Raw genomic sequence first — 21,165 nt, 5'->3', positions numbered from 1 at the left:
AATGTTGCAGTGTGTATGAAATCCAGTTAGTAGCATCAACAGCTCTTTTTTTTTTTTTTGTCTCACAGTTTGTAAGTTTTGCTGATGACAGTCCTTTGGGTCAACTTGTTGGGTTTCTTGTTTGGAGGCTGGTCATTAAATGATGTTATGACCCCAGTGGCAGATGTGGATTTACTACATGCAAAGATTTGTTCGTATTTGTAGATAACATGAAAGGAGTACTCTGAGGTAGATCTGAATCCTTGGGACAGTAGGATTCTCTCCTTGTCTTACCTGGGGCGGAGATAGGAGTCAAGCTCCTTCAGAAATAAAATAATTGTATTTTTGAAATTAAATTTGTAGACAGCTGTTCATGGGAGGGTAATATTTTCACATGATCATATGTAACAAGGGTATAAATATAGGGTAGTTCCATGTTTCCAAAAGGCAACTTTCCAAAGATCAGGGCTATCCTGGGCAAACTCAAGTGTGTGTGGGGCGGGGGGGGATGGGGGAGGAATTCAGAATTAAAAATTTGAGCCCTTTCAGAGTTTGCTGAATTTTGTTACCTAATAGTCAGGAGAGACAATTGCTTTTCCTAAGGGTCCGTCCTGATTTTGAGCAGCAATTTGTATTTAAAAAAGCAAAAGTATAAGAACAATGTAGTAACAGAAGGAAAAAAGTGTAAGGGAGAAAACTTAAATTTTTCTGAATACAGTATATTTTTGAGATATATTAGGCATAGAAATATGATAGAAATTATTATAGGTTTATTTGTTAAAGGAAATTGCAATCTCTGCATGATTCTTCAACCCATCTGTAAATCATCAGGCTGATATGTGGGTATCCTATTGAAGGTAATTAAATAGAAAGCATTTCCCAGTTATGTTTGCATTATTGATTATCTCAGATAAGTTCCTGGAAGGTGGATGGGACAGCCAAGGAGCTAATATAATTAAGATGTATTAAAATTGGGAAGTAAGGAGCAGAAGTTGTTAGTGACTTCAAATTCATGAATTAAATAAGTGAGACCTGTGAGGGCCGCTTTCTATTTTATCCTCAGCTTCAGAAACAAACAAACAAAAAGTTGCTCGACTTCGTGTACTATCTGCTATTTCTGAGAAACTGTAATAAAGGGGGTGCTTAAAAAAAGATTTTTATATTGCTCGTAGATAATTCCAGCGGTGCAAAGTCAGACATGGACATGGCATATGAAAGAGCCAGAGTGCACTTTGGCTCGGAGGACACTGCCAGCAGTCCCGTTGTGGGCAAGGTAGGTCTTCTCCTTTGGAGACTCCAGCATGTTTCTTGCGTTGTACTTCCTTACTCATCGTTATCCTTTGAGTAATTTAAATGTTTTGTCCCATACTTCGAAACGCTGCCCTCCCAACTCTGTATGAGTTGTGGTATTTGGTGGTCTTGTATTGGTGTGTTTTAACTTACAGTTGTCTCAGTTAGGTTTTGGTGACTGTTCAGGCTTTTTAGTGCAGATCTTGAAACTCTGTGGAGATTCCCTTGGCAAGTAATGAGAAAGCACTGCTGCAACTTCTTGATTTTAGGTACTGCCTTCCTCTGACTCATGAAGAGGATTATCTGGAAAGGTGAATTTGTCAGACCATACTTTATTTGTGAGAACTACTTTGCAGCAAGGAATTAAAAAACTTGTATCAGCCTGTGAACTTCCTGTAGGATTTCAGTCATGTTTTATAAATCTGTTTTTCTTTTTGTGGTCTGCTTTTTACGAATACTGACCTGGAAGTTAAGAGCACAAAAATGCTCTTGAATTATAAAACTGCAAGCCAAAATCTGAAGAGAAACTGTGGCAGCTCAGTGTGACCTTGACAGACATTTTATCTTTTCCTCCATCTTTGTATACGGTGTTGATCAAGTTTTAGTTCTGTCAAGCTGGCAGCTGCCCGGGTTCTGAAGTCTCTTACTCTTCCCTTTCGCAAGCTGTGATGCGTAACTTTGTTTGACTTGAGTGTCAAGCTTTGCAGAAAAATACAAGGATAATGAAGGTAGCGAGCTGTTGCTTTTTTGGAAACCTAGCTTTTTTTTTTTTTTTCCCCCAGGCCACCAGTTGTGGTGGATCGAGAACACAGATGATACAGCAAGTTTTTGCTGGGTAGGTGCCAATTATAACATCTAAACTGATACTTGTTGTATCTGTTCTTTGCAGTCAATATTGAAGAAGACGGTGACGGTGACAGAAACTCCTTCAGCAGTTTTCCATTATAGTGCTGTGCAAGATTCCTGTAACAGCAAACATATCGATGCCATCGTTGAAGCAGCAAAGAAAGACCTTTCAACCTTGATGAAACTTGATGTAAGTTATTGCAGGAAGAAATGGCTTTGGTTTTGCTTTTCACCTCATTCTGCCAGGCACTAAAAAGTATATTGTCTCCCTAGTACACTGTAGACTATCTGAATGTTTTATTCTCAAGTCTGTTGAAGTTATTAGCAGGACTGAAATAAATCTAAATTATTCTGCCATTTGAAAAGACTATACTGAAATGCACTGCATGAATCTTTTCTCACTGTGTACAAATTTATCCGTGTGAGAAGTAAACGTGCAATTTCTGCTGCCTTGTAATTTCATGCTCTCGCATCCCGTGCGAAGAAGTTCTGTAAAGGCGTTCAGGTGATTGTTGAATCTATTAATCCTGTTGGCATAGCATCTGAGTGCCTCGTTTGATTTTTGGAATTACTCTGTATTTGGCCATTGGCTATGAATGCATTTCACAGCTGAGTGACTGTGCCATGCCATTCCAAGTTAGATGCTTGGTGCCCTCACAGTCGTCATTGAGCTCGGCCCCTGCTTATCACCTTCACGTTGTAAGAAGGAATGCAAATGTTTGTTTTCATCGTTCCTATGATTCCAGCTGCATTTCATTACAGAGGTGTGTCTGTTCATGCAGCTAATCAGACAATTTGGGAAAATTGCACATCTGTCCAAATCAGTCACAGATACCCTAGTTTTCTTACAGCTTATATTTCAGTAACTCAAGTCTGTTGATGCTGCCAGAGGCCTGGGCACAGCTGCTGCAGCCTCCTCCTCTGCCTTAAGAGGTCTCACCAAGCGACACTTGCTAGAATTTAAAAGACTTTACTTTTGGATTTTAACATTCCCTGCTGACTTCCAAATTATTCCCCTTGCAACTTTGAAATCTTGGTCATGATCTTTCAGCTACCAGCAGTGAGGCTCGAGATACGTGCTCTACATTGTCACTGATTTGACTAAGGGGTGCAGTACTGGCTGTTAGTCTGCAGGAGACTTAACTGTCTTGTTACGTTAATTTTCAGTTTTTTTCAGGCATTTATATCCTCATGAAAGGCTACAGACTATTTTAGAAGAAATTCTTGTTACAGATAGAATAAAATAGGGCTAGATACTTTCATCTGTTCTGTTCAGCCTTTTGTTCTTGATAGGACTGGCCTCAGACGCCACTTGTGACAAAAGTTTGTATCCAATATATCCAATATACAACTGATGTCTTCCCTTTTAGACCTATTGGATCACGAGCAAAAATTCCAGCATCACTGAAACTACCGATTACAGCACTTTTTTTGTTTTTGTGAATCTAGAATAAATTTCTCAGTAATTAACAAGTAAACAGATTAGAGTTGAAGTTAATTGGAACAGTATCCTTAAAATGCAGCACCTAATAGGCAGTGTTTTTAACATGAAGATCTAAATAATAATGAAATAAGGTAGGCTTTTCAAACTTTGATATTATAGCAACTCAGGTTTTTCACAAGCAAATAAGAATCTGATGGAATGTAGCCAAATGCTAGAAATCTCATTTAAAGGTCAATGTTGATTTTTTTCTATGCAGGATAGCAAAAGTTGATTCTTCTACAGGCAATGGAAGAAAAATCTTATTGTGTTTAAAATATTTGTGTTCAATACTACTTAAGGAAGAAAATGAATTCTGTAAGCTCTTCTCTTTAAAAATTAGATTAGATCTTTTATTTCTTAGCTGGCTGGAGGCATTTTAAGATGTCATTTTTCAGAGCAGCCAATCAGTGTGAATAAAATCAAGATGTTTTGATGACAGATGGTGGTGGTTTGTTTTTTGGTTGCTTGGTTGGTTTTTTTCATGAGACTGTAAGGGGGGGGATGATTTACTGTAGGAGAGAGGCAATATTATTTCAAATGACCCTTAGGTATCTGACTTCAGAATTAAGATTTTCTTTTTTTTCTTTTGTTTTTAAATAACTTGAATTCCTTGGGTCTCTGTCATGAATGGTTTTCAATCTCATGCAACTTTTACATGTTTTCAGCTTTATCTGCAGTTTTGATATGAGAGTTAAACAATGTTGCAGGGCATATCTTCTGCGTCGGTTATAAGAGAATTAAGTCGCTTCCTTTGACAAAAAAAATATTTGTCTGTCCCAGTTAATTACTGCTTTTGTTCATTGTTTAGAAGTGGTTTGTGCTTTCACTTCTGCATCATAAACCTCTGCTAATTTATTATCTATTATAGTAACACAAAGAAAGAAACTTGCTGTGAAATGGATTTTGTTGTGCTAGCAACGACTTTTCCTAAAAGCCAGTGGCTGGATGAGGCTGAGGGGATCAGTGCCAAGTTATTTAGTTCAAACCCTGTAACTATGCAATGCTGAATTTGGGTTTGCTGCTCTTGCCCATTCAAGAGGGAAGATACTAGACAGGATGGATCTTGTCTGTGATCTTGTTTGTCAACTCCTTTGTTGCTTAATCAGTGTGGTAACAGCGCAGAAGAGCAGGATTTCAAGGACTGCTTGGAGGTCATTCAGTCTCTTCATGCCCAAGGCAGAATCAAATATTGCTAAGTCATTTCTGGCAGGTTTTTGTCTAACCTGTTCTTAAAGATCTCCAATGATGAGGACTTCACAGCTTTCACTGCCATCTATTCCAATACTTTAGTAATCTTAGACATGAAGAAAATCTTTGCAACAATTTTTGTCAGAGCTAATGCAGCCAAAAAAAGCCGTTGATAAGTAGAGCTCATGAGGGAGTTTGTATTCCCTTACTGTGAGATACTTTCGTAGTTAAAACTTTGTCTTTAATATCGGTAATACTATACAGCCATAAATGTATAAATATAGAAAAAACATCATAGAATTAGTTGAGTTGATATTGCTGAACTGAAATATTTTGACAGGTGCTTGTCAGGTTCTTTGCATAGGATATGTTCCCCTGAAACAGATTGGTTTCAATAAAAACCTATTTTTTGATGAAAATCTGTTCTTTTTATCAGCTGTAGGTGTAAAGAATAATTCTGATTATTTCACTTGCTCTATTTTTTTTCCAACCAAAAATGAAAAGAGAAAAACCTGGCATAACAATTACAATGGTAAAATGTTTGCAGCTTTACTTTATTGTTTTCCTGCTGCAGTAAGGTTAATGACTATGGGCAGATGCTGCTCTGCTGCTTGTGCTGCATGCAGCTCTCTTGCTTTTAGTGGCTCTACCTCTGTGGCAAAGTACTGGACACAGTAGTGTCCGGCTCTGCCTTGCAGAGGTTAAGCTGTGAGACGCCAGGACTGCACTGTCACTCTTTAGCATAAAGCAAGAATCACGTAATTGAGCCTGCATTTTTGCTCCTACCCATTCCGATGATGATAATAAATTGTTGAGCTTTTAAAGATTTGCTGGTTTGGGTGAAAGTTTTGCTGAAGCAAAGGTGGCCTGAAGCATTAGGGTTTGATACCGACTGCACACGGGACACCAAATTGTATGGGCAGTTCTTTGAGATGAAAGAAAATTCTCTCCATGCCTGGTGGTTGTCTGTGTAACGTACTCAGGATTACGGTGGTGACCAGCTTTGGAGCTGGGAAGGAGTCTTCTGATCAGCTGATGCACTTAACCAGATCAGCTCCTTGCTATTGCAAGGATTTGGGGTTGAGTACAAACTGAGGGCAGGCTTTTGGAAAGACCCTCCCTCCCTTGTGTTCTTCAGTCGGGAGGAAAATTCCCACTGTCCCGTGCAATCCATGTGCGCATGCACGCCAGAATTCGTTACTTTGGGGAAGCTTTTGGTCTACAGTGTGTATGAAAACCTGCCATGTATGCACAGCACAGCTGAGCTGTGTGACCAGGGGAGGGCTGCAATAAAGCAAGTGTTAGATCATCTCGTCCAGTTCCTCCATGATGTAGACACTCTCTTCTGGTTTCACCTTCCTTTGAAAATAACTTCATATTTCATGATTTTCATGCCAGCTGATATAGGTCTTTTTTTGTTATAGACCCTTAAAAGAGTCTGGGGGCAAAATTGACAAATGTAAAATCCTTAAGAATCTAAGTCTGATCAATTGAAACGAATGAAACCTTTTTTCTTCTGGAAGAAATGTTTGTTGGGTAGAGAAATATAAAAATCATGCACCATATTTAAAAGAGATTCAAGTACTTATTACATTGTCTTTAGTAATTATTATTCTTATTTGCTTTATTTCAATGCTTCCTCACATTCTCGGATCTTTACATGTGCACCGACAAGTAAATTGTACCCCCCGCCCCTTTCTTCTCCAGGATCCTTCGTTGTTGAATGGCAAAGTGACGCTGCATCAGGTTACTGCTGGGACTGTGCTATCGAGGCAAGGAGATCAGGTGAGTGGGCGTCATCTGAGAGTAGAGAGGACGTAAGTCTGGCTCAGTCTTTGCCCTCCACCATAAGGTATTTATACACATTGACGGTAAATAAAAAATCCCCCCCCGACCCCTCCCAAACCTTCTCTTCTTGAGGTGAAACAATCCCAGCTCTCAGCCTTTCTGCCCACACAGAGTAAGCAGCGTAGCCAGAGCCAGAGTGGAAATCTGGTACCTGTCTGGTTTCAGCTCTTGGGTACCTTCACGAGAAGGTATGGAGTATCATACCTCCATCCTTCCTGAGGAGGTATGGAGACTGGGCAGCCCTTTATCATGCCCTGCACTGCAGGCTTTCGGTCATGTCACTTGGTTGCACTAAAGTATTTTTTCCCCCCATACAATAGAAATCCAGGGTTATTTGTTTATAGCAAAGTGTATTTAGGATATAATGAGATTAATTTATAATAATACTGTGTAAATAGACAAGCTTATGTAAAGCAGATGAGGGGCAGCTCCAGTTATGGTGCTGCTGTATTCTGCTCTGCTGAACTGCGATGTCCCTCATCATGCTGCTGTGATTACCCCATTACCTCCATTCTCAATTCCGTTGTTATTTCTTGAGATCTTATAGATGCAGCCTTCATTTTTCATAACCATACAAAGAGAAACACATTTTTCAATGTTGTGGCTGCTTAGTTTTAAATATTCATAACCTGTTTTTAATAATTCACTATTGTGTCTTATTTTATCACCTAATTGTTCAAAATCTATAGGGAGCTTTCTGGAAAACAGATCGGTCATGATAGTACTGTCACTGTGATAATTGCTTTTAAAATCTTAGGGGATTTTATTGAGCTCTTTTTCCATTTTCTCCAGGATGTTAATGTTTGCTTTGTGGTCTCGGGGATGCTTCACGTGTACCAACGGAAGATAGACTCGGAGGAGGACACCTGTCTGTTCATTACCCATCCAGGAGAACTCGTAGGCCAGCTCGCTGTCCTGACTGGGGAACCACTGATTTTCACCATCAAGGCCAACCGAGACTGCAGCTTCCTGTCTATTTCCAAGTCCCATTTCTATGAGTGAGTTCTGCCATGAAAACATGTATTGATTTTTTTTTTTTAATTATTATTATTTTTTATTTTTTATGGCCCTTTTGAACAAATGGATGTATGTGTGGCGTAGTACTGCTACAGTACGTGCTGTAGCAAACCAGATAGCTTACGTGAGAGTTTTAAGAGCCCAGATGAGCTCTGACCCATCTATCAGATGGCTTTATCTCCAGCAAGAGGTAATGCAGGGAACATGGTAATATTAAATGGTGGTATCTCCTTTGTTCCGGGTTTATAGAGCACTTAACCCAATGGGGTGTGATTTATGACCCAAGACTTGTATACTTCATAATCCAAATGAGAAAGTCTGGCCAGAGCCTATGCTTTGCTGGCTTAAGTGCTTCTTTGCCAGGCCCTTTCTCTTAGATTCATTATTCCTTTTTGCTGGAGAACCACCCCAGTGCAGTTTCCAAACACAGCCCGGGCTGTTGGATGTCTTATGAATGATTGGTCTTGGTGTAACTGTAGGTTTTCAATGCTCACTAATAGAATTGGTCAAAGAATAATGCCCCCTGTGCAAGACAGGTTCCTTTCTGGACCTTGGAAGTAGTACATGACTTGTGACTTAATGCTTAAAGGGGGATATAGGTATTTCTTGATTAAAAACCACACACCTAAACCCGATATGATGACTGTGGTTAGTCTCATTGTCCAATATTAACGATTAATGCTCTTGATTTATTCCATGATCCTATTGTTAAGACTTACTATTAGTTCAAACACGTAATTTGTGTCAAATACCTCTATTTCCTTTTCTAATCTCCTTTTTCAACTTCTGCTTGAATGTGCCATCAGTCCTGTGTTATGTGTAGGACTTTTTGAGGTTGTGTTTTCTAGGCCACTATTATTTTGTGTATTTCCGTGTACTTCTTACTTTCTAAATAATTCTAATTGTTTGTATTACTAATCAACTCTACCACAGAATCTTATTCTGTGATTTTTGTTTTTTCACCTCAGGCAAAAGGCTGTATGCTATAAAACTGAACATTCTGTTCTCAGCAGTGTGCTTGGTTGATTAGCTGTGTTTTTCCAGGTCTGTGCAGTGGATGTCAACTCTTTGACCTAATTTCTGATAGATGCTCCCCACTTGTGCCATTCCATGCGCTATCGGATCTATTTCTTCTGAACTCCTACTTTTTCTTTCTTTCTTTTTCTGCTGTTGTTTTCTCACTTGTTTTTTACTTTAAATTTCATTTTGTTGTCTCAGCCAACTAGTCAGATTCTACCTTTTCCTCCTGTTTTTCAGTTTTGATATTCAGTCCTGGATTGACTCCTTTGCTTGAGCTCATTTTCCCGAGTTTTCTCTTCTCTCTCGAGAATCGAGTTGTCTCTTGTTTATTCCAACTTACCTTTTCGCTTCCATTAACTCCTTACCAGTCAGTGATCTCAAACCCGTCACTGCCATCACCTCTTCATCATTTCTGGGACCTTTGCAAATCTTTCTTTTTCACCTTTAAAAGGTCTATTGCCAGTTCTCTGCATTTTACGATCTCTGTGATCTTCCAGCATTCCATCTTCACAATTTCTCCGGAAACCCAAGTTTTCTATCACTTCTAACTCCTGTTCCTATATTTAAAAGTGCCATTGTAGAAAGTCTTTGAAAAGCATGAGGTTTCTTCAAGTTTGTTCATTTTTGCTTTGGACTCTATGAGAAAGAAAAACTTGTTGATAAAATTAGAAATGTTTTATTTTCCACTTTTTGTGCCAAATTCTGTGCTCATAGTCCTACAATGTTAGGCTTTCTCCTTCGCTCAGAATCTCACAGGAATGATTTTTTTTCTTTTCTTTTTTTTATTTTTGGCTCTTATCTTACTGACCAGAAGAAATTTGACAAGAACCTCCATTATTCTCCAAAATTCCTTTCTTCCTTTCTTGTCAAATATATTACTCTTTTTCTTTGAGCTGCCCTGGAACTTTGTATGTGTTTTTTCTCAATAATTAATGAGAAGGCAAAGCAGAAAGAACATGGTTAATAGTTGCCATTAGGCAAAGAGCACAGTAATGGAAGTAGCCCAGCAGGGGCTAGAATTGCCAGTTCTAGCAAACCAGTGGGCTTTAGGATTGCATGTTGGGTGTTGGACAACACTTTTCACTGAAATTTTGAGGCAGGAGCCTTTTACGTGGTACTAACACGACTAAATAACTATCTGTAAATGTAGAGTTTAAGTATAGGGGTGACACAAGCTAATTATATAGTATATACCTTGAATGCTTTGCTATTTTGCTGAACTGATGTACTAAGTGTGCAGTGCCTACGCTGCAACTGTTGGTGTCTCCTGACGAACAGCGTAATCAAGTTGTCACCACTCTCTTGAGGGAATATGTTCAGGTTCTGCAGTACTAGGGACTCTGTCACATTTTCTGCTTCAGTAAATTTCACAGTTTAGAGTCTTAATCTTGTGCACTTGCCAGGTTAGCAGGAATGCTTTGATTTTTATTTTGTATTGCCAGCCAAGCTGAATATCAAATTGCATCCACAAGAATATCTGCATAAGTCCCAGGCTTTCACAGGCACTAGTTTAGCCTTTTCATCACTGTATTTGGTGAGCTTTCTAATAAAGAAGCCTGAGGATCCCTTCAGGAACAGGTTTCTGTAGTACAGAGCTTTGGCTTTTAGTTTTCCCAGTGTCAGGCATGTGCAAAGCAGAAGAGCAAAGATGAAAATGCCCAGGTGAAAGGAAGGAAACCGGGCTGATAACAGGGGAGGCGGGAAAAATCTGCTTCTCTCTTCTTGTGCGTAAGGGTGGGCTTTTACTTTCCATGCTAATACTCTTCTAGAAGCTGTATAGCACTCAGTGAAATAACAGAGAGCTCCAGATGGAAATAAAAGCAGCCTGTTAGTAGTTTACATTTTGAATGCATTAAGTATTAAGATACATATCTTGAGCGAGGAAAAGGAGTAAATGGCTTTTATTGATCACAGCAGACAGCCTGTGTGAGAGGAGACTTTGAGGGCTAAATAAGCAAGTAGAGTAAAAATAATGAGCTAAACCATTCAGGAGTTTTCAGGGAGTTTATTTAACTTTTAAATCAGCTGAGAAGGGGGTAGGGCTGGGTGTTTTGCGTGTGTTGAGGGATTAGGGTTGTCTGTTTATTAGTGCTTATCCTGGGGTGCCTTTTCCAGCTCCTTTGTCCTTTGCTCCAAGTCACGGTAGTGTGGTAGAGTTTCCGTAAGATAACCTGTTGTTTGCACGTGCAATACTAGCTTATCAAAACCAAGGTGATCTGTAGGCATCTTGGGTCGGAGATGGGGGGCACATGGAAGCCTCGGGGCAAGAGAAGAGGGGCAGGAGAGGAAAGCTGTCCTGCTTTTTCGTGATCCTGTTTGGAGGGCTGGATTTTAAACAGTGCTAAATGCAAGAGTTGGTGTTCAGTTTAATTTACCTAGTAGCATATATGAGGGCAGGGGTATGCATGCGATGAGCTTAGTATGGAATATGGGATATACACCTATGAATCTCTTCTGTTTCAAATTCAGGGATTTCGGCTGAAGAAATTATAAGCTTCATTATTGCGAAAAGTAGTAATTTGAGGCATTGGGTAAGGAGAGTAGATAAACATGAAAGCTCCCTGCAGTGCTCCGTGTGCTGCACTTGACCCCTAGTCACTGTTAGCTCTGGGTGTCTTGCTGCAGCTATAGGACTAATGAATGAGAGATCTGATGTTTTAGAAACTTTAGGGAAGTTTCTGTGCTTCATCCAGGCTCCTGGTGAGTTTGCTTTTGTTACCACATTCTAGGATTATGGATCTCTACTCGGGCTTTCTCTCATTTCTGCCAAGTTACAGTGGTCCACAAGGAACCGTATTTCAGTTAGGGAACAAAGACTGACAGTGCTCTTTCCATGCCTTTCTCTCCTCCTCCCTATTTTTTAGGGTGTGAGGTTAGATACGAAGCTTATATGATTTGTGCTTAGTGAGAGTTCCCACGTACACAGGGTCTCCTAAGTAGATTGTCTTATGGCAGTCTGGTATCTTCATTGTAAAGGGAACATTGATGCAGAAAACATACTAAGTATTTATCGTTTTCTCTTTGTTTCTGCCCATGTGTGGCTTTAACGTAGCTCCCTTATCTCTATCTGCATGCACGTCACGTACTGGGTGTGCATACACTTACCTACTTCTTTCTGAATTGTGCTGCCTCTTGTGAAATAACTATTTTTTAGTAGTCTGCCATCAATTGCTCTTGATTCTGTGCGGGAACAGAAAAGATAAGATGTCCTAACGGGTACACCGTTTAGAGATGTGCGTGATCAGTTCACTCCTGTGGAGTAGTGCTTCAGTAAGAATTTGAGTGCTTACTCACAAGGTAACGGGATGCAGTGATCTTTAGGCTAAAAAGAATGAGAAATAAGACATTCGTGAGCAGTTACCAGGTGTCTCTGAGCGTGATTTCCCTCGGGCCTCGCAGTCAGTGTTGAGTTTGCAGTTACCACTGAAAGAACATTCTCAAAGTTTTTTGGTTTGGGAAAAGTATTGAATTACATGGTATCTTTACTACTAAAGACTTTAAGCATCACTCAAAAGCTTCAGTGTGAAGATCAGAAGCTTTATTAGGAGATGTTTCAGTTCTTTGTGGTCTTTGCAGCAGGGAAAAGGGAACATTTGAAATACAGAGCAGGTCTCTTATTTTGAAGAGCATCAGACTTTGCGTACAATACCTGAAATAAAATCTGGGTGAAACTGTGAGCACATGTGCACGTGTGAGAGACTGAGAGGTGCAGAATGGCAGGGAGGGACAATCTTCTGGGCAGTATGAACATTTTCCTGAGTTATAAGAGACCTGAGTTTAGCGGAGGTTTGGAGGTCGACTCAAACAAGAGCTAGCGTGGCTCCCATCCATCCTGCTGCTCACTTAAAGAAGGAAGTTGGGCCAGACAGCAGGACTAGCTAGCATCCTACTAGCGTAGTCCTACTGCTACTAGGACAGTGTCAACTTTGAGTGACATTTAATTTGGGCTAGGCTGGAAGGCCAGCCAGCCCCATACTTCATCAAACTATCACTGATGTAGTGTGGTTGTGGTGATAGTGGAGTGTGTGTATGGGTATGTACTAACTTCTGAATTAGTGCCTATCTAACTGCCCAGTTGCATTGGCAACAGCTGCATCGGGATGTTGTATCTGTGTCTACCTATTCCTATTTTGGGGAAGTACTTGAATAAGGCTTTTTTTCCTTCTAGGATAATGCGGGAGCAGCCAAGCGTAGTTCTCGGTGTGGCCCACACTGTTGTGAAGAGAATGTCCCCGTTTGTTAGGCAAATTGACTTTGCCCTGGATTGGATGGAGGTTGAGGCTGGACGAGCTGTTTACAGGTAAGATGTGGACAAAATTGTATGTTGTCTGTTGAATATTTACATTTTCATAGGAGCTGTGCTCCCTTGGTGATACATAGAATAAGAAACTCATTGGACTAAATTTATCAACCATTCCATCAGGTTTATCTGTTTGCCTATTTTGAGATTATTTTCTTTCTACAGTGCCCATCAACATTGCTTCAGTGTCTTGTCTCCAGGTGTTATTAAAATTCTTTCATACTATTTCTCATCCTTTATGTTGTCTCGGCAAGCTTTTGAAGTGACATAATCGATTAAGACATAGGCAGTTGTATGTTCTGGTGGTAGTTTCTGCATTGTTAAGGGCATGAACGTCTATTGCTCAAAGAGTTTTTCAGCCTTTCTAAAATAAACAACAAAAAGGTAATTCAGTTAGGCTTATTCAATAGTAAATTGAAAATAGGCACTGCATTTTATGTTTAAGGGGCAAAAGTTATCCTTGGGAAAACTTAGTTTTATGTACTTTTGTACTAGGATACTTTTGAGCCATTATATGGTTGCTGCAGTGGTGGGAGAATAAAGGTCTAATTTCGTATGTGTTCTATATAATTATTATATTAATTTTTATAACTATACCTGCAGCACTAATGCTAATGGAAGTTTTGGATTACTTTGTGCATCAAAGCAGTCATAGCTGTCAAAATCTTGTTAAAATCTTTCGGAATTCCTTGCATTAGTTTTAACTCCACCACCAGAAGTACGGCATTTCATCCATGCGCTAGGTTATGCTGGAAATCTGCATGCCAAACAGCACTCTTAATCATGCAAACTTGATATAGCAAAACCTTCCTGATAGACCAAGATGTGTGCACTGAAAGGAATCCAAATCCTGAGCCACTCAGGGGGTTTTCTCTTTGACTTGCAGAATTTCTCTGTGCATCTGTATTGACCTTGCAACGACGACAAGCTCCTGCTGTAACCAGTTACGAGCCTGTTGTCTCCCCTAGAGACCACTTGCATTCTGGTCATCTGCTTCCAGACCCAACATTAACCAGTTGTGCAAAGCATGTACATTTAAACATTAAACATATTTTCAAGTCACCTTTTAACAGATGCCTGTTCAGTTTCTTGTTTGCTTGTTATGTTTAACTGTTGGTTAAACGTTTTCCTGTGTCCTCTAAGCCAGGTAGGGAAAGATGATCAACTTATTAAAAGACTCTAGATGCATTTGCTGAGCAAAGATGCTTCACTAATCTTCGTTATTGATTATTCTTCCTGCAGGCAGGGTGACAAGTCGGACTGCACGTACATTGTGTTGAATGGTCGACTTCGCTCAGTCATACGGATGGATGATGGAAAAAAGCACCTGACGGGTGAATATGGACGAGGAGACTTAATTGGAGTGGTAAGAGCCAGTTTAAAAAATTAATTGTTCAGCTGAGAAATTGGTATTGACTCCACGCTAAACAAACCAAATCTTGCTCTGATCAATTGTTAGTCTTAGATAAGGGCTTTCACAAGTTGAAAAGATGGAAAATCCCTTCTACCTGGAAACTTTATATAATAATACATTAATGGGATTATTACACTTGGTTTAAAAAGAAAGATTAAAAAAAAGTCACAACCAAACCAAAAAGCCGTGCACAATGCTCTTTTGTGATACGGGTTCCTTTCTTTCACATTGAGGGGAGAGCAGTCTGTTAGAATAGTTCAGGAAGAATTGCAGGAATGAGCACTAGTGATTTGAATAAATTTAGTATCATAGAAAGATCGAGTTTGGCTGGAGCCCCTGGAAGTGTCTAGTCCAACACACTCCGAGTTAGCAGAGCTAACTTCAAAGCTGCATCAGTCTGGTCAGGGAATGTGCAGTTATTAAAAGGTATTAAAGCAACTTTTGATTTCAAAATTGTAGTATCTATCCATGTTTAATTTCTCTCCCATGTTCGTTTTTTCTCAGACCTGGTTGAACAACTGAAGTGGGAGTCCTACATCATAAAATATGCATGGCTTGTTTGACTTTTATATTTAAAAGGAGAAGGTTTCTGTAGTTCTGAGACTGTTGTTCAGGCCCTCTTCTGCTTTCTGAGCCGAAAACTAAACATTTAACGTGTATCTGTTTATAGCCAGAATTAGCGTACCTCTGAATAAAGAAAACATGAGAGTTGCTATTAGTAGTATGGGAAGAAATTCTTGTTTATAGAGACGAAGAGGAAGGAGAGTACAAGGCTGGTTTCCTCTAGAGAGCTGATTCAAGATTGTGCTGATTGCAAAAGGTGGTATTTTTGAAAGTGGCATGATCCAACAGTTGAGTGTTACCCACTGGTATAAGAGGTTCTCCTCTGCTACCTTCCCTCTTTCCCTTCATCACTGGCTATGTCTATAATGGAGGGCTCTGTCTCTGCAGCTGGGGCAGGAGTACAACATCACCATGGGAGACCTAGTTGTCTCTGACAGCAGGTGGGTCACAGACCGGTATCTGTATTGGAAAGTGTTCGTGGCAGAGGTCTTGTGTGCTGTGTGGGACTGGGAACTGACCTAACATCTGAGTTGTTTTTCTTGAGAGAAGCAAAAAGTTTTCTCGTAAGGAGGGTGAAGTCTCTCGACCTTTTCAATGTGCGTTCACAGCTCACTTTCACTTGTCCAGTAACTTTAAAATAAACTGTATATCATTCAGAAGTGTCTGCCATAGCCTATAAGAGGCAATTCTGGTGCTACTCCCAGCAGAAGACAAAGGTAGTCTGGACTGGTGACTGCACCATATTCATTGAGTTATACGTGGACAGTATTTAAGGATATCTTCCCAAGATCAGGGCTACTTCTGGCTGAGGAGTTTTGTTGGCTTGGGACTGTATTTGGAGAAGCAGGTCTGTTCTCTCTGCTAGGCATGCTCTTAAATTTTCTTTGTTTTTTGTTTTTTTTTTTGGGGGGGGCTACCTCTTTGGGATACCTCATTAAAGGTAAAATGGCATGGTTTGACAGGAACCAAAGCTGAGATCTTTTGTGACTAATCATGCTGGTATGAGGCCTTTTAGTGTGTGAATAAGGGTTTGTCAGTTTTGACATGTACAAGCATTTTCCTGCTCGTTTCCCTGCTTTCTTTCACCAGTGGTGATCTGCAGCTCCACTGTCAAGCCCCTGGAGTTTTGCAGAGCTCCCGGGTTAAAACAACAGAGCTGTTCTTCTACTTTTTGAGAGCAGTTTTGAGTGACAGTGTAGCGTACGGTCTAAACTCTTATCTCCTGTACGAGCACTAGTGCTGGTTTTGGCATAACGTTTCATGCTGGCTCACGAAACGTTTACCTGGTGAGGAGAGAGAGGTGGATTCGGTGGATGGACTGGGACGTGCTTGCTGTAATAGTGTTTGCTGGTGAGTCCCTGGGCACGGGTACAGAAATACCCATGTAGTTTATGTCTAAACCATAAGTCACTTTTCTGGATCATGTCATGACACGAATAATTTGAAGACTTTTGTGACTCCGTGGACGTCATCTACTCCTTCCTACCCACAGCTCCCAGGCCCACTGACTCATGCTGCCATTTGTTGAACGAATCTCGATGCTCTGGCTGTCTTTCGAAAACATGGGGGAGGATTTGTAAAGATTGCCAAGATTAATGTAGCCGTTCTTTGCAGAGGGCATTAGTAGAATGACATTTTTCCTTTTACAAAGATTTGTTTATCCCCTTCTGCAGGATCTGTTATAAACCTTTAAAAGCCTACTGTAGGGTTGGGGTTTTTTCCCTGAAAGTAAAGTAATTGGAGGGTTCTAGGTGCTTGCATGGAATAAAATTATAGTTGGTATTGGTAATTGGCATTTTGGTCAACTGATGGCATGTTCCTCCCTGAAACCCTTCCAAGACCCCCCACGTCATTCTGAACTGTGGGCACTAACAATACAAGAGTCTTGTAGTCAATGTATTTTTGTTTATTGCCTTTATCTCAGAACTTTAAAAATGCTGTGTGTCATATGCATGAGATGAGTATCTGCCATTTCTGCTTTCAGAAGAAAAGCACTGAAAAATGAAGGATTTCAGACAAGATGTTAATGTTCAAGTATGCGTGTGTGCTCCCAAGGCTAAACTTGTGGCTCGAACTGTTTTGTTCTTTATACTGACTCAATGGCATCTGTTTCTGAGGTCTGTCAATTCGGGGGAGAAGAACAGATTAGAAACTAAAGTTTGCCTTCCCTGTGTAGTTAGTTGAAGAGTGATGAGGATAGTTGTGTCAGGGGAAAATGATCCCTACTCCCTGGGAGCCTTTTTGGAGGGGCACTGCCAGCTGCTTGCTGCTGCTCACCCTATCGATGGGCAACTCCAGTTGCTGTATCTGGTCAAATCAAGTCAAAACTTGACTGAAGGCCTTCCAGGTAGTTTTTAAAGGACAATGATGAATCTGTTAGATAAATCCCTCCCATTTGAAATACAGTTGACCACTTGAAATACAGTTGACAGAAGTCCTGTTGTCTGGAGACTATGATTTGACCCATTTTGGGGGGAATCTTTTAATTTGTTGGTGCCGTTTGCTACAGATGCACTTGTGGAAAAATGTTGAAATGTTAATTCTATTGAACTGTCGTGAGCTAAAGGGTAAAATGCAAGCTAACTCTTCTAGCGTCACTTCTACCATGCCCAGGTGACCCCAGAGGAAATCAGAAAAGCCCACTGTGTGTTGATAGAGTGAAAGGGCTTCTCTTCCCTAAGTTATTTGTTTAAAATGCTTATTTTACACTCTTTTTTTTTTTTTTTTTTTTTTTTTTCCCCCTTGATGTAGCTGCTTTAGTTCTGATCTTGGGTAACTGCTGCAAATTGTAGTTTTTACTCTTGTTATCTTGATCTCATTAACACGTTATCTAAGAAAGAGGATTCCTTTTCATTCGTTTATTTGTTAGGCCTATCGATATCAGGCAAACTGGCCCAGGCTTTGACATTTAGTGTAGTCCCTAGCACTGCTGATGAGACTGGGGCAGTTATTCAGTATTTTTTTACAACCTGCAAAATAGGTTGTCCCAGATGGGTTACAGGATGGCAACTCCAAGCATCTGTTGAGATGGGTGCTCTTTGCTTTTTGCATTGTTGGAAGGACACTAGTGGGTGAGGAGAAGGGGAAAAAAAACCAGCAGAGCTATCTTGTAGAATAATCTGCTGAATAAAAGTTATTTATATGCTGCCTGCTCCCTTCAAATATCTGGATGTGATAGAACCTTGTATGCAATTAGCTTTTTATGCAAGTCAACACTTTGTCTTAACTGGGTTCCTGAAGAATGGCTGCAGTGTCGGTAAGATGACTAAATGCGAGGCAGTTCTTAGGGGCCTCACTGACAGCTGTTGAACTTACAATATTTTTAAAAGCTGGGCTTTTACGTAGTTTATAGGTAGACTTATTGGTAGACACCTGCCTCATAAAACTGTTGTCTGCAGTGTCTTACCAGCAAACCAGTCAGCTTTCAAAAATGCCTTACTGAGTGGGAAAATTGCAGCAATGTTTTGGTTAATTCGAGATCCTTTCTGCTTCTTTTTAACAACCAGAATGCCCCTTCTTATTAGGAGGATTATACCCAGTCGTTTTTCGGTAGCAAAATAGCAAAATAAGTGCAGAAAGGCATTTGTGCCCTAATACTTTCTTTTAATGCAGGGCAGCACGAGTGATAAATTGCAGAAAAAGAATCCTCATCTGCCGGTGCTGCGGCATACCAGTTCTGCTGTGGAAGAAATCACGCTTTACATTCTGGAAATAACAGCTCTTTTAAGTTTTTAGATGTTTTAGATGTTCATCTCGTTAACACAGTTAAATGTGCATGGCTTTTTTTCTCTCTAAAAAGTTGAAAACCAAGAAGAATCTGTAAATGGCTTATGATTTCCTTAGGGATTTGGAGCATTGTCCTTTTGAAATGCAACACTAACTGTTAGAAATCTTTAATTGCTGAGTAATCCTCAAAGGAAACACACCGGTATCAGGATTACACTTGTCAGGCTTTTGTTCTTTATCAGTATTAATGTTATCATACGCCACTGTCTTTTGGCACTACCAAAGCCAGCTGAATATCATCGTACCCTTGACAACCGCATTAAAACCGGGCAAGTTCTACTCTATCAAGGCTGGTTTACGTTGTCATTTTTAAGTGTGTGGATGTCTTTTGCCAATTAGTTGCATGTAATTTTTTCAGACTGTGAATTCTTCTGTTTCTAAAGCTTTAAGTCACTAAAAGAACAGATTTCAGGTTAATTCAGGTTAGTGGCGCCTCAGGCACTCTGTGCACAGCCCGTATCTGTGGAAATTGGAGGCAGATGAGGTCCAAGAACTGAGCTGGAAGATGTGGTTCTGAAAGGAGGTGTTCTCTTTCCATCTCTTCCACCGTCTGTCTTGGTAATATTTTACTAAAAATTATTACTTGCCTAGCAGCATCTTAGGTGTGAAACTGTATTTAATAAAAAAACCCCAAACCAAAACCCCGAACCAACCAACCAAAGCCTCCAAATAAACAAACAAAAACCAAACAAAACACAAACCACACAACAACAAAACCCCCAATATTTACCAGCGGCTAAGTGAGACAGAGGAAGCTCTGAGAAATGAGTTCACATTTGCACAGCTGAATTAGTGTCAGATTGAAATTAGAAGCTCGATGTCCTGATTTCCAAATGTCTTGAGGGTGTTCTTGGCTGAATTGAAGTCACTGATCTGAGCCATCTGAACCTCGGTTTCCTATCAGCATCTTCACTTATGGTGTGAGCTGCTGAGTACTGTCTATTTTTCTGACTCTTTTCTCTACAACAATTTATTCTTTTATCTTTATTTGCCTCAAGTTCTAACAGCTGATGAAGGTCACAGACCATTCATAACCGAGAACTGTTGTGGTACAGTTTAGTGGTCTCATCACTGGCTGGGAAAACCACAGGCACAGTTTTGACAGGATCTGGCGTTAAATTATCTGGCTTTAATGTTATGGGGGTGAGTCATTTGGCTTTGTAGCTGCCACAGATAAAACTGCAGAGAGCTTTATCTCCTTAGCCAAATTCTTTTTAGAGGCTATTAGGATCTTTGATGACAGATAGTGGTAGAAGTTGTGACCTGCTGGGTTTCAGATAGGTGGCTTAATACATCAAACTGTCATTCCTTAAGCTGTTTTTTGTCTCCCTCCTGCTTCCAGCTCAACTCCCTTGTGATAATATCATTGCTAGCGTCCAGCTATCAACTGTCTCTTGATACAACTTCTGATCCGCCTTCAGGACACTCTTGCACTTCCCCTTGCTCCTTTTTCCCTTCCATTTTGAGAAATGCTGCATCGAACTAAGCTGGCTTGTGAATAGCAAGAGTTAATACCGCATCTCCTTTAGCCTTTGCAAAATGCACAAGTTGTTAGCAAAAGAGATTTTTTTTTTTTTTTCTTGATTAAACTTTCTCTTTGGCAAGCATCATTAAGTAAGAGTCATTGAGTAAAAGAGAGGTGTGATCCTCTTCATCATGAAAATGCTTGGAGGCCAGCGAATAGCGGGAAGCAGAGTCCAGCAGAGGCGACAGAAAGTATTTATGGGGGAAGAGTCAGCAGTGAAGGATGGGGAAAGGATATTATCAAAGTTCCAGCCAGGTTTGGTATTCTTGTTGTGTGAAGCTGAGTCAAAAGCAATCAGATCTCTCCCTTGTTGGAAAGTATTTGAGCAGGTCATCATGTTCTGCTACCTCTTCTTCCATTGTTGAAATTCAGGTATAATTTCACCATAAGAGGAGCACGCTGCATGCCTGTAAATGGCATTGCACTTGCAGATACTCTTCAAACAACCTGGATAAATTTGATGGATTTGTTGGGTGTTTTGTGTGTGTGTGCTTCAGATAGCTTTTGGTATGTTTTTTGGTGTTGTTTTGACTGTGATGTTGGATTAGGGGAGCAAAACATGCATGCAACTTCCATCTTTTCTACAGCCACATGTATATAAGGAGTGAAACTTAAATATACTAGGTAGGACTGTTATCAGTTCCCTTCCCCAGCTATAATCTTTCCCTTTTCTGTCCCTTAATGACATTCACTGCTGCAACAGGACTGTCATTGCACTGCTACAAAATGCAGGCTCAGTCCTTTCGGGAGAACCTGTAGCATGACTCCCACTGCCTTAATTACAAAAGGTAGCAAGCTCAGCCTTATTTAATTTTTACATATATTTTATATATACACTTACACATACACAGCTAGATACAGAAAGTAAGACTTAACATGTATGAGTGTATATATATGTAAGTCTT

General features: G+C 40.1%; 1 protein-coding gene across 1 annotated transcript in view; it reads left to right on the top strand.

Annotated features, from left to right (window-relative positions):
• The window catches only part of PNPLA7 (patatin like phospholipase domain containing 7), a 128,147-nt gene that overhangs the window by 21,009 nt on the left and 85,973 nt on the right, over positions 1 to 21,165 (top strand). The window contains exons 13-18 of the mRNA XM_009283607.2: positions 1,152 to 1,252; positions 2,159 to 2,305; positions 6,494 to 6,571; positions 7,427 to 7,632; positions 12,840 to 12,971; positions 14,214 to 14,337. Coding sequence (XP_009281882.1) covers positions 1,152 to 1,252; positions 2,159 to 2,305; positions 6,494 to 6,571; positions 7,427 to 7,632; positions 12,840 to 12,971; positions 14,214 to 14,337 — 788 coding nt within the window. The remainder of the gene's footprint in view (positions 1 to 1,151; positions 1,253 to 2,158; positions 2,306 to 6,493; positions 6,572 to 7,426; positions 7,633 to 12,839; positions 12,972 to 14,213; positions 14,338 to 21,165) is intronic.

The sequence above is a fragment of the Aptenodytes forsteri genome, unplaced genomic scaffold (genome assembly GCF_000699145.1).
Source record: "Aptenodytes forsteri isolate BGI_AS27 unplaced genomic scaffold, ASM69914v1 Scaffold518, whole genome shotgun sequence".
In the NCBI taxonomy this organism is placed as follows: Eukaryota; Metazoa; Chordata; class Aves; order Sphenisciformes; family Spheniscidae; genus Aptenodytes; species Aptenodytes forsteri.
This window is presented reverse-complemented; position numbering and strand designations above follow the sequence as displayed.